This window comes from Ictalurus punctatus, chromosome 13, assembly GCF_001660625.3.
Source record: "Ictalurus punctatus breed USDA103 chromosome 13, Coco_2.0, whole genome shotgun sequence".
In the NCBI taxonomy this organism is placed as follows: Eukaryota; Metazoa; Chordata; class Actinopteri; order Siluriformes; family Ictaluridae; genus Ictalurus; species Ictalurus punctatus.
In genome coordinates, this window is record NC_030428.2 from 2,881,023 (window position 1) to 2,894,607 (window position 13,585).

At 39.6% G+C, this 13,585-nt stretch overlaps 1 protein-coding gene across 3 annotated transcripts; it reads right to left on the reverse strand.

The window, feature by feature from the left end:
* Positions 1-75: 75 nt before the first annotated feature.
* si:ch211-136m16.8 (trichohyalin) lies at positions 76-13,585 on the reverse strand. Of its 3 annotated transcripts, none has more exons than XM_053684915.1 (7): positions 13,159-13,585; positions 8,431-9,295; positions 3,935-7,455; positions 3,632-3,839; positions 1,669-1,757; positions 1,416-1,507; positions 76-803 (listed from the first exon to the last, which is right to left on the reverse strand). In XM_053684915.1, the coding sequence occupies exons 1-7, from the start codon at positions 13,213-13,215 to the stop codon at positions 740-742; spliced, it is 4,896 nt and encodes a 1,631-aa protein (XP_053540890.1). In that variant the 5' UTR covers positions 13,216-13,585; the 3' UTR covers positions 76-739. The 3 variants fall into 3 exon arrangements, with proteins under 3 accessions (XP_053540890.1, XP_053540889.1, XP_017338479.2); XM_053684914.1 differs by having other exon boundaries at positions 3,935-7,950; XM_017482990.3 differs by having other exon boundaries at positions 3,935-9,295.

Consider the following 13,585-nt stretch of genomic DNA (forward strand, 5'->3'; position numbering starts at 1 on the left):
AACAGTTGCTTTGCTGCCTCAAACACCTCAAGAGGCTTTTCAAGGCTTTCTCGCCATTCAAGAACAAATCAGATATTGTAAAAAGTAGTCCGAGTTTATTTAAACAATACATATTTAAAATAATAATAATAATAATAATAATAATAATAAAAATACAGTTTAAAAAATCCAAACGATTCATTTGCGAGTCGGCTCTCAACGTTGATCCAAAAGAACCGACTCGTTCCAGGACGACACATCACTTCAAAAAGCCAGCAAACCAGTTTATACTATAGCGAGAAAGTGTGTGTGGACTGCTGGTGGACTTTGTCCGACACGTCCTGTTACTAGATCTATTTAATCATGATCTATAAGCTGTGTGTACTTCAATGAACTTTTACTATATCTGCCTATCTACAGTGGATTACATAAGTATTCACCCCTTGAACTATTACACAATTTTTTCCCCCATTTGGATTATTTCATGATGTAACAGATGTTAAAAAGAGATTTCCATTGATGTAATGTGATTTTTCTGCTAGAGTAACAAGAATGCCTACATTCAGAAAATAGAGAGGGAAAAACAACTTGCTGCTCATCTATCTGTCTATCTGTCTGATCATAATAAAAACTTGTATCGCAGCAAGGTCTCATTTTAAACAAATATTTTAATTATTAACATACATTATATCTCATTTAAACACTAATTTATATACACTGCACAGATAATAAACATAATTCATCCTCTGGTAAATTTCTTTTACTCTTTTGTAGGTTTTTTGAGTTTGCTCTTCAGCTCTGCCATCATCAGGGGGCTGCCCATCCTGCGCGCGCGCACGCACACACACACACACACACACACACACACACACACACACACACACACACACACACAAAAAAAAAAAAAAACATTTGTTGAGGGGGAAAAATGATTTGCATAAAAACAAACTGTAGCATGATTTTCAGCTGTAATGCCTACTTTTATCTCAATATGTAGTATTTTACATACGGGTGACAAATTAAAAGGGGAAAAACATGGGCTCTGTTATGCTATGGGTGGCACAGATTTTTTTTTTTGTGTCAAGGTTTGGGTCCACTTGTCCCCTTAGATGGAAGGTTGACTACAAAGTTCTTCTGACTGATCGCCTTTATCCAATGATAAAACATTTCTATCCTGATGGGAGTGGTCTCTTCCATTATGACTCCGCCCCCCATACACAGGGCACCAGCTTTCCTGAAACGGTTTGAACAGGATGACAATTATGTAACTCATACACTATGTCCTTGCAGTCAGATTTTTTTTTTAGAATCAACGCCAAGGTGCATTGAACCTGTTCTGGTGGCTTGTTTTGGCCCAACACCTTACTAACTCACTATGTTGGTTTTTTTTATTCAATTTGTCACCCATGTATACATAATAAAATAGACAGCTGTACCCAGGTTGTCTTGGTGGTGTCCATTTTGGTTTGGGAGGCGATGTCTCTTGCTTGACATTATCCTCTGCTGACTGTGAGCCTGAGTCGGATTTCTGCATGATAAACAGTAGGTACTCTTGTTATAATACTACGACTTATTATTATCTAGTAATATGCTAACATTAATTCCAACAGTCTAATTACTGCTTGTGAACATGCCAAACATACTTTAAGTTGAAATATCAGGTTTTGCTTGTCATTTTTATGCCTGTACCTGTGATGTTACACTCTCTGAATCCTCTCCATCTCTTATTTTTCTTCCAGCTTCAGTTTTTCTCAGTGCAGGGAAACCAGCAGCCAGACCTCAACGACAGAATGAGAGGAAGTAAATATTTCAGAACACCAAAATATACCTGCACCCCCCCACAACTAATATATTATATATATATGAAATTAAATTTGACTTGTATAGTTCTTTTAACAATAGGCATTATCAAAAAGCAGCTTTCCCAAAACCTGGATGTAGAATTAGATCCCTAATGAGCAAGTTAGAGGAAACACTGGCAAGAAAACACTCCCTGAGATAACGCGAAGAGGAAAAAAAAAAAACCTTGCAAGGAACCAGACTCAAAAGAGAACCCATCCTTGTCTGGGTGACATTGGACAGAGGGATTATTATACATTACACTACTATATGTAGTCAAACATTTTAAGTGTGTTAAAAGGATGTATGGTATGAGCAGATTGTGAATAATAGTCCTGGAATATGCACAGGGCAGGCTTTATGATTACAGCAGCAGTTCTTAGATGCTTCAAATCTACAGTATCCAAGTGAGATTATCCACTGTAACGAGGGTGACACTTAGCTATAAACTGTATATAGGGTATCCATCTCGGACAATCCACAACAACATAAACCCACTATTAAAACACATGAATTGCATCGTACATGGATACAACCAACCACACTCTGAGTCACTGGATCTGAGTCCATTGTATACACCTGCAATTCATTTTTAATAGTCACAGTCAATAAGAAATGCATCAGAGTTAAGGGATGGACTATCAGGGTGGGAAGTGATATGAGGCACTGCAATCAAGCAGGTGCTGCAATATTTGAATTCAAAATAAAACAGGAACCATATGCCCAGTTGAACTCAACATGAGTCATAGCAAGATTACTAAATTTGATGTCAAATACGATTGAGATGGCCATGCGGGCACAAATCACATCTTGCTATTCAGAAAACTAACATATTTCAAAAGTTTTATAGCAGATCAACAAACGTCCATCCCAGTTTCCCGGGGAAGACGGACATTTTAGATTTGCAAGGACCTCAGAACCCTCTCTTACTTATGCGTATCCACTTACTTGCTACTTTAATAGGAACACCTGTACACCTGCTCATTAATGCGAGTATCCAATCAGCCAATCACGTGGCTGCAGTACAATGCATACAATCAAGCCGAGACACAATATGTTAATGTTCACATCGGAACTGGGGGAAAATGTGATCTCCGTGACTTTAACTGTGGCAGGATCTTGGAGCCAGACTGGCTGGTTTGAGTATTTCAGAAACTGCTGATCTCATGGTATTTTCACACAAAACAATCTGTAGAGTTTACATAGAATGGTGCCAAAACCCAAAAAATATAATGTCAACAGCAGTTGTGCAGGTGGAAATGCCTTAGAGGAGAATTATAAGAGGTTCGAGGAGAATGAACATACTGGTTCAAGCTGATAGACTATGGTACACACTGGGTTCTGCTCCTGACAGCCAAGAACAGGACGTCTGCAGTGTGCACAGGATCACCAAAATTGTGGACCACTAGAATAACAAGGCCTGATCTGTCCAGTTTCAAGCCAGGTGTTCCTATTAAAATGGCCAATCAGTGTTTGTCTGACAAGGTTTATTATCTTTGGTCGTGCTGGCACTTTGTTATAAGTTACTCACTTTGACTTGCAAGACAGTATTATTCATACTTTGTAGAACTTCTGATTATGAGCACTTTTCATGTTTGTTTTTTTTTTAAATTAAATGTTATTTATTAAATTAAATTTAACATCAATGCGTTTTGCACTTGCTTCTGGTCAATCAATAGTATCAAAACACTTCAAAAAGCTCTGTGCTTGGACTGGACATAGTCACTTGTAAGTCTTTGTAATAATAATAATAATAATAATAATAATAATAATAATAATAATAATAAGCCTTACTCTAGATTTATCAACTCACCAGGGAGTTTGAATCCAATCACACCTTTTGGTACTGATGCACCTTCTATAGGACTCTTTTTTAGAAAGCTGGGCTGTGAAGGCTGAGGAGGAGTCAAGGGCTCTACGGAAGCCATGTTTATAAGCATACGAGGGTCTTTAGGGGGTCGAACAAGAGGGTTTTTCACAGCGATTTTCGACTTCTGGACTGTAAAGTCCAAGGATGAAGCCTACAATAGTGTAATAAAAATAACAAGTCACCTCGAGCATAAATTCCAGAAACGATCAATACGTGTTACTCCAAGTGCATTAATCAGTATTTTACCTGTGGTGGAAGTAAAAAATCTTTTAATACGGACGGTTTGTCCGTGTCATTGTCTCCTGCCATTTTTTCAACCCCTCTCTTCAGTCCAAGTCTGCCTCTTTCTTCCACATCTTCCTTACTGTCTACTGTTGATTCTCCATGTTCTTTGCTAATTTCCTTTGACGCGTCTGATTCAGAAAAGACTAGATGACACGTATCCATTTCTTCCTCTGTGATAGGTTCTTCCATTTTTTTCACTGACTCCATCTCCTCACCTGTTGAAACTACCACGGTTTCAATATCTGTTATTTCTCCCACCAGTTCTTTGTCACGTTCCCATGCGTCATTCAGCGATTCCTCATTCACGTTGCTCTCGGACATTTCCTCATGGCTTTCAAGTTCACTTTTATGCCCTTTTCTTTCAGGAGCCTCGATTTCTCTCAATAATTCCCTCTCACTCTCCTCTGATTCCTTTGTCAGTCCACTCATTATTTCCTCCACAACTCCCAAACACGATGTGACATCCTTTATTTCATCTAATAATCCAGTCTCTGCCTCATCAGTCTGCTCTTGTTGTTCTGTATCTTTCTGTGAGTCCCTCTGCATCTCCATTGTTTCCTGTTCTGAATCCCTCTCCGGTAAGTACAAAGCCTCTGAGAGTCCAATCTGAATTCTATGTGATGAAGCTTCGGCAGCTGAATCTCGCACCGTGCACACATCCTGATTTATCTCATTGTCTAATGGGGTCTCATCGAGAATTGACTTATCACAAGTGTTTTCTACAGGAGAAATTTCACATTCGGGTTGAGCTCGCTCGCATTTCAGTTCGCCCCTGCTCGTTCCTGCTACTTCACTCAGTGTTTCAGACCCTTCAGCTGTCTGTTCAGGAGAGCTGGACTTTGCTTCCACTTTACGTTCAGCTTCACTGGAGAACTCATCCAGTTCCTGCAGTGAAGAACTTTGCAATTCATCAACAGACTCAACTGCAGTTTCATCTAATTGCTTGAGAGGAACTGACGTTATTTCAGTAAATGGTGCTTCCGGTAAACTCAATTCGTTTATTCTTCGTTTATCAGCTGATTCTTCTAGCCAAGACCCTTGTTGAAGGAAGCACTGGCCCATTATTTCCTGTACAGCCACCTCTTCTCTATCTATGGGCTGAACATGAAAGCTAGTCTCTCTCTCAGCTGATTTCTTCACATCCACTATAGCAACTTCTGCTTTGAATTTTGATGTGGTTTCAACAGTTTCCATTTGGTTTCCGGTCTTTGTTTCTATACGTGTAATGTCACCCTCGACATCTTGTTTAGTCACCACCTCTCGTTGTTGTGATGCATTGCGATCGTGTACTGTATCATCTAACTGCCTGAGATCTACATTCAGGGCCTCATCTGATGTCGCTTTTTGCTCTTTACTTTGCTGTAATTTCATTGTAACAGCCAAATTATTGTCCTCATCTTCAAACATCCTGCAAGGCTCAGACACTTTTTTGCATATTTCTGCATTTTCTATCTTAGCTGTCTCAAATAGTTTGCATTCAATCTCCTCATTTCTGTCAATAACTTCAATTTGTTCCAAAGTTTCTTTCATTTCCTTGTCATAGACTTCTTCAGCAATGTTAGTGCCTGTGAACTGCTCACATGCCGAGATCTCTTCATGATATCCATCCTTCTCTTTTCCCACAGTCTCTTGCCTTGTTTCCTCATTGTCGACTTCAATCACTTCCTTTTCTTGCAACAGTGTGGCATTTTCAGTCATTTCTACCTCCAGCTTGAGGCCATCGTTTACAGGGTCCCTCCCTTCGCATGTTGAGGCCAGCTGAATAAACAAACCATCATCCTCCATTTGTGATTTACCCACTGCATCCTCATGCTCGGTAGGTACATGATTGAGTTGTTCGACAACATTTAGCTCATTTTTATGCTGATAATTAACACATTCCATTATTTTCTCCACTGAGAGCACCTGGACCACTGCTGTATCTCCCACATCACTCACACTTGCCTGTTCTTCAGGGTCTAAGTCATGGTCAATAAACTTGCATTTAATTGGTTCCTCTTCAGTTTCATTATACTCTCTCCTCGAGATTTCACCAACACCTTCCTCTTCCAGATTCTTCCTCTGCTCCTGACTGTTTTCATTCCCCTCAACATTTAGATCAACATCCGTTGACAGTAAGCCTTGTTCAATAAACTCACGCTTAATACGTTCATCTTCAGTTTCATCATACACTCTTCTTGGGATTTCATCAACAGCTTCCTCGTCTTCTTCAGATTTCTTTATCTGCTCCTGATTGTTTTCACTCCTCTCAACATTTAGATCAGCATGCTTTGTTAATAAGCCCTGGTCAACAAACTCAATTTTATCTGCTTCTTCTTCAGTTTCATCAATCTCTCTCCTCAAGATTTCATCAGCATGTTCCTCTTCCTGTTTCCTTCCCTGCTCCTGACTGTTTTCATTCCTCTCAACGTTTAGATCAGCTTCCTTGGCCTGTAAGTCTTGTTCAATGAACTTGCTTTTAATCAGTTCTTCTTCAGTTTCATCATTCTCTCTCATTATTTCATCAACATCATCTTCTTCCTCTTCCAGTTTCCTTATCTGCTCCAGGCTGCTTTCACTATCCTCAACATTTAGATCAGCTTCCTTGGCCAGTGAGCTTTGTTCAATGAACTTGCTTTTAATCAGTTCTTCTTCAGTTTCATTATTCTCTCTCCTCATTATTTCAACAACTACTTCTTCCTTTTCCTGTTTCTTTCTCTGCTCCTGATTGTTTTCATTCCTCTCAACATTTAGATCAGCTTCCTTGGCCAGTAAGCCTTGTTCAATAAACTCAGTTTTAATCAGTTCTGCTTCAGTTTCATCATACACTCTTCTTGGGATTTCATCAACACCTTCTTCTTCTTCATCAGATTTCCTTCCCTGCTCCTGGCTGTTTTCATTCTCCTCAACATTTAGATCAACATCCGTTGACAGTAAGCCTTGTTCAATAAACTCACTTTCAATCAGTTCTTCTTCAGTTTCATCATACTCTCTCCTCGAGATTTCATCAACACCTTCTTCTTCTTCTTCTTCTTCAGATTTCCTTCCCTGCTCCTGACTGTTTTCATTCCCCTCAACATTTAGATCAACATCCGTTGACAGTAAGCCTTGTTCAATAAACTTACGCTTAATACGTTCATCTTTAGTTTCACCATACACTCTTCTTGGGATTTCATCAACATCTTCTTCTTCCGGTTTCCTTATCTGCTCCAGGCTGCTTTCACTATCCTCAACATTTAGATCAGCTTCCTTGGCCAGTGAGCTTTGTTCAATAAACTCACTTTCAATCAGTTCTTCTTCAGTTTCATCATACTCTCTCCTTGAGATTTCATCAACACCTTCTTCTTCTTCAGATTTCCTTCCCTGCTCCTGATTGTTTTCATTCCCCTCAACATTTAGATCAACATCCGTTGACAGTAAGCCTTGTTCAATAAACTTGTTTTTAATCAGTTCTTCTTCAGTTTCATCATACACTCTCCTGATTATTTCATCAGCACCTTCCTCTTCCTCTTCCGGTTTCCTTATCTGCTCCAGACTGCTTTCACCCCTCTCAACATTTAGATCAGCTTCCTTTGTTAATAAGCCCTGGTCAACAAACTCACTTTTATCTGCTTCTTCTTCAATTTCATTATTCTCTCTCTTCATAATTTCATCAACATGTTCATCTTCCTGTTTCCTTCCCTCAGCCTGATTGTTTTCATTCCTCTCAACATTTAGATCAGCTTCCTTGGCCAGTGAGCTTTGTTCAATAAACTCTGTTTTAATCGGTTCTGCTTCAGTTTCATTATACACTCTTCTTGCAATTTCACCAACACCTTCTTCTTCTTCTTCTTCCTCCTCTTCTTCACATTTCTTTCTCTGTTCCTGATGTTTTTCTTTCACCTCAACATTTAGATCAGCTTCCTTGGCGAGTAAGCCTTGTTCAATAAAATCATTTTTAATCAGTTCTTCTCCAATTTCATCATTCTCAATCCACATTATTTCATCAGCACCTTCCTCTTCCTCTTCCAGATTCTTCCTCTGCTCCTGATTGTTTTCATTCCTCTCAACATTTAGATCAGCTTCCTTGGTCAGTGAGCTTTGTTCAATAAACTCTGTTTTAATCGGTTCTGGTTCAGTTTCATCACACACTCTTCTTGCAATTTCATCAACACCTTCTTCTTCTTCTATAGATTTCTTTCTCTGTTCCTGATGTTTTTCTTTCACCTCAACATTTAGATCAGCTTCCTTGGCCAGTAAGCCTTGTTCAATCAACTCGTTTTTAATTAGTTCTTCTCCAGTTTCATCATTCTCGCTCCTCATTATTTCATCAACACCTTCCTCTTCCTCTTCCAGATTCTTCCTCTGCTCCTGATTGTTTTCATTCCCCTCAACATTTAGATCAGCTTCCTTGGCCAGTAAGCCTTGTTCAATAAACTCATTTTTAATCAGTTCTTCTTCAGTTTCATCATTCTCACTCCACATTATTTCATCAGCACCTTCCTCTTCCTTTTCCTCTTCCGGTTTCCTTATCTGCTCCAGACTGCTTTCACTCCTCACAACATTTAGATCAGCTTCCTTTGTTAATAAGCCCTGGTCAACAAACTCACTTTTATCTGCCTCTTCTTCAGTTTCATTCTCTCTCTTCATAATTTCATCAGCATGTTCCTCTTCCTGTTTCCTTCCCTCAACCTGATTGTTTTCATTCCTCTCAACATTTAGATCAGCTTCCTTGGCCAGTGAGCTTTGTTCAATAAACTCTGTTTTAATCGGTTCTGCTTCAGTTTCATTATACACTCTTCTTGCAACTTCACCAACGGCTTCTTCTCCTTCTTCTTCAGACTTCTTTCTCTGTTCCTGATGTTTTTCATTCACCTCAACATTTAGACCAGCTTCCTCACTTCCAGAAAATGTTCCGTCACGGTTCTTTATGTCTGCATCGACGTAAGCAGGTGAACCTTCTTGTTCAGTAAATTGCTTACTGTGAGTTGTTCTCGACTCAATTTTATTATCCGACGTTTTTTCAATATCCTTCTTCGTCTCTGATTTCTTGTCTAGGCACTCTGACCTAGCGCAAGTGTGTTTGCTCGTGTTTTTCACTTCATGACCGTCGTGAGCAACTTTCCCCTTTTCCCACTGAACAGCAGCGGCCCGCACGCTAACCCCAGGATACTGCAGATCTTCTCTCGTCTTTCTCTCACTTGTCTTTGCTTCAGTTCTTTCTTTTTCCTCTTCCTCGATGTCTAACTCTTTATATCCCTTACTGATTGTTACAGTGTCTTCAGGTTTAAAATGCACATTGTGGGCCTCTTCGTTCGTGACCGCTTGTCTGAGATATCTTCCTACAGTGCCTGTGAGGTAACCCTGTACAGACACGACAGTGAAAAACAAGAAAACAACCAAGTCAGTGTAAGAGACATGTATTTTGTGTTTAATTTCATAGGGTTTGGTCACATGCTTATGGTCAATGGTAGCAAAAAGGGAATATAGTCACCGGTATGGCAGCATGGAGAGACGGTGAATACCCAGAACCTTGCATAGTGCATACAGGATATTGCCTGGCACATGTACTTATTTCTGGTGTCTGCCTTGCTCATGCTTTTACTGTGTTGCACTTTAGTACACTACTACATGGCTTTAGTTTTGATATGCATGTCACACAATGTCTCTCAGTGACTTTATTTTGTTACTTTAAGTAGCTATAATCACTACGACACATTTCAGACAGAATGGGTGTGTGTGTATATATATATATATATATATATATATATATATATATATATATATATTAAAAAACACTGATCATTACGTATATTTACATGGAAAAACCCATGGGATGTCAAAAACAGCCAATGAGAAATGGGTTTTGGCTATAAGCCACCCCCCATATATTTTCATATATGGTGAAAATATATTTCACCAAAATAACGCGGAAATGTTTTTATTTGACTTTTTAATCTTACCTAGACTACGATCCTGCAGACGTCATGTGGGATAATAAACGATCGATCGGTCTCAAGATTTCGAAAACCTTGCGAGTTAGCGGATTTATTTCCCACAGTGAATTTCACACATTGATCAAGCCGTTAAACAGCCAGTCTAATCAGTTCAGTTTGTAATCCGGTGTCGGATGTGAAAATATCTCTCGTGCCACAGTCTGAATGGAATTTTTAAATTCGGATTTCTTCCTTTCCGCTTTTGGAGGTAACCAGTCGTTCAAATGGTTGCATGTAATTATAACTGAGGTTGAGATACGTCCAAAAGGGAAACATACAGTACTGGAACGATGTCGTTTTCCAAATGAAATATAGTAGAAAATGAAAATAATGAGAACTAACACAAATTAGTGACACTTATACTACCGAACACACTAGTTGAATGAAAAAAAGTGGTGAATATTTCGAAACATTTAAGATATGTTCTAGTTCTGATTTACTTACGAAACTCCTAGCTGCAGATGTATTCTTTCGTATGTCTATAGCTTCTATATTCGGTGTATTGAAGGTAGGGAAAAAGGTTCAACTGTGCAAGGAAGTGGGTCATAAGGACTGGCATGAAAAATTAACACTGAGTAGGATCCGCACGTACTGATCCTTTTCACATCGCTTGCACACTTTGCACGTTTGCTGGAACTGGAATGGTACACTACATTTCCAAGATGATACGTCTGCAATGAAAACAATTAGACTATTGAACGTCATGACGCTGTAGCAGTAATGCAGGGTTCGATTAGTTGGTTCATCTTTTTACCTGAATTCGACAAGAGAAGGGCTTTTGCTAAAACAGCATTTAATCACTCATCACCTCGTGTTTGTTCTATAAAAATGGATTTCACAGAGCTGAGGCGCTTCATTATCATTAGTAGTAGTATTTATAACAATACTACAAAACGATAAGTTAGGTGTTGACTCGCAGAGTGCGGAAATGACTTTGCAACTGACACTCAGGCTGCTCTTTTGGCAACTTTTTTTTTTTTCAGACAAGAGACCAGTGTTAGGCATGTGATACATACAAATATGATGAACTGAATCAACTGTGCAAGGATATATGCTGCAGTCGTGTTGGCTGGTGCTGCTGGAGTAAAAACCTCGTTATTGCACACCTGTACATGTCTAAACGGGTCTGTGCCATTCTTTCCATATTTCCTCCCTGCTCCTGATCTTTTTAGCATCTATACATGCTTCCTCACCTCCAAGAGATACTACATATCTGGATGAAATTGCTCCCCCCCAGCAAAAATGTTCTTCTTTGCTTTTCTTGCCAAACACAGTATATGCTGTCTATCATGTCAACACGCTGATTTTCTCTCCATTTTCACTGCACAAATCCAGATTTAGATCATCAGTGACCAAGCCAGAGGTGACAGTGCCATGGAAAATCTTTCTGACACATCATGAGAAGAACCTAGAGAGGAACCAGACTCAAAAGGGAACCTAGCGTCTTCTGGCTGATCCTCTATAGTGCGATTATAAAATCTTTACAGTATACAAATGGAAATCTTGAGTGGAGTGTTGACCACATATTGGTTCACGTTATTTTCATCAATCCAGAAATATTCCGACAGAGACAAAAGAACTTTTACATGAAACTGTGCAAGATGTTAATTTTGGTTAGCAGTTCATTTCCATGACCTAACCACATAGCTAGCTTACGTCAGAAGAAGTTCTCAAACTTTTTGCAGACATTTAAGTCACTCAGTGTTTCTCCTGGTCAGTGTTGAGGTAGATCCAGAGCGTATCCTAGAAACACTGGGTGTGAGGTGGAAACACACCCTGGGAGGTATACCAGGTTATCGCAAGGCACACACACAGTCACACCTAGGGCAATTTTTCTTAGTCAATCCACTTACTGACATGTTTTTGGGAGGTGGATGGAAACCAGAGAACCTGGAAGAAACCTACATACACATGGGGAGAACATGCACAGAAACTCAAGCTCAAAATGGAACCAGGGCCGCTGAACCTGTGAGGCCTGTGTGCCGCTCACCACTTTAACACTCGCTCAGCACTGCTTTATAAACATAATCTCATTATTTAAAACAGGTACAAATTATGGTTTGCCGAATATTTGAGCCACACCTCTACTTTTTCATACCGAATAAACAACCGGACAGTAATTATAAACATCCACAGATCAACACCACTTGGCCGTTGTGAATGTCTGGTGCTGCTTGTTGTAGTTTCGCAACCATTCAAATATTCTGCTTCCGTCCTTCTGCATCCTGTATTTTTGCACCTTATTATATGACAATTTATTTTTGCATGTAATCACCGATTTCTCTTTGCACGGTCTTATGTGTTAATATACACTAGACGTTGAATAGTTCATGGACACCTGAACATCACATGCGCCTGTTGAACATCCCGTTCCAGATTTAGTCCCCCTTTGTTGTTATGATAAGCTCCAGTCAGAAGGTTTTCCACTAGATTTTGGAGCACGGCCGTGCTGCAAGAGCGTTCGTGAGATCGAGCACTTATGTTGTGCGTGCAGGCCTGGGGTGAACTTGGTGTTCCAGTTCATCCCAAACGTATTAAATGGGGTTGAGCTCGGGGGTTCTGTGTAGGACACTCCAGTTCTTCCATGTCTTCATGGAGCTCGCTTTGTGAACAGATTTGGGCATCTTAGTTCCGGTGAAAAGAAATCGCAATGCTACAGCATATAAAAGACATTCTGTACAACTCTGTGTTTCAGCTTTTGTGGTAACATTTTCGGGAAGGAATCCATATGGATTTGATCGTCAGGTGTCCACAAACCTTTGCCAACATCGTGTGTATTGAATATTATACATATGTCTAGTACTTCAATGTCCTTTGCTGCTATCTATAGCGGTTTTATTCTTCAACTTTACACTTAAAGAACACATTAGGTCCAAGGCAACATTATTTATAGGGCTGATTAATAATCCGATATTTCGATTTTATCGTAAAAATCACAATAAGAACTTCATTATAAATATAACAATAATTATAGGACGTCGATGATAAATTAAATAATGATCACAGACTCTACTTGAACAGCCAGCCCTACTTAACTGGAAACTAATCATCAGAATCAGTACCTGAGGGCAAGGAGTCCCGAGCCCCCCCCCACCAAAAAACTATCTGAGGTAAAGTTAGTAGTCTCACACACCCTCAGGAAAACAGGCCATATAATTTACTGGCTGACAAACCTGTGAAATTTATAGGAGGAAAACAAACAAACAAACAAACAAACAAACAAACACTCACCCAAACAGTCCACATAGCACGACCAACTCTGTTTATTGCGCTTTCGGAGCCTTCCATCTCTGAAAACCTTGAAACAAATGCTCAGTGAAATACTCAGAAAAGTACATGCAGGTCTTCAGTGTTTATCTGCTGAGGTGGAGAAGTTGTTTTAAAGAGGAAGGAGCAGAAAACATCAGGTTTGGTCGAACAGCACATAGAACAGGACGTGTGTGGATTTGTGGTAAATAATAAAAATAAAAAAGTCTAGCTAAGAAACAGTATGAGATGATCCACACGTCGCTGATGATGAGGACTTCTGCTGTAACAAGAGCGTGTGTCCACTTCCCTGAACTGTAACATTATAACAAACCAGGAAATGAGCGGGATGCAGCCTGCAGTAACCCCAGGGTTTGCTGTGGTCTGTGGGTGAAGTACACACACGAAGGCA

Excerpts from the sequence above, each read along its gene's own strand:
- si:ch211-136m16.8 (XM_017482990.3), bottom strand. The coding sequence starts at position 13,215 with ATGGAAGGCTCCGAAAGCGCAATAAACAGAGTTGGTCGTGCTATGTGG. Across the intron at positions 3,840-3,934 it reads ATTTTTTACTTCCACCACAG|GCTTCATCCTTGGACTTTAC; the intron begins GTAAAATACTGA and ends ACACTATTGTAG. Across the intron at positions 804-1,415 it reads ACACCACCAAGACAACCTGG|GATGGGCAGCCCCCTGATGA; the intron begins GTACAGCTGTCT and ends GCGCGCGCGCAG.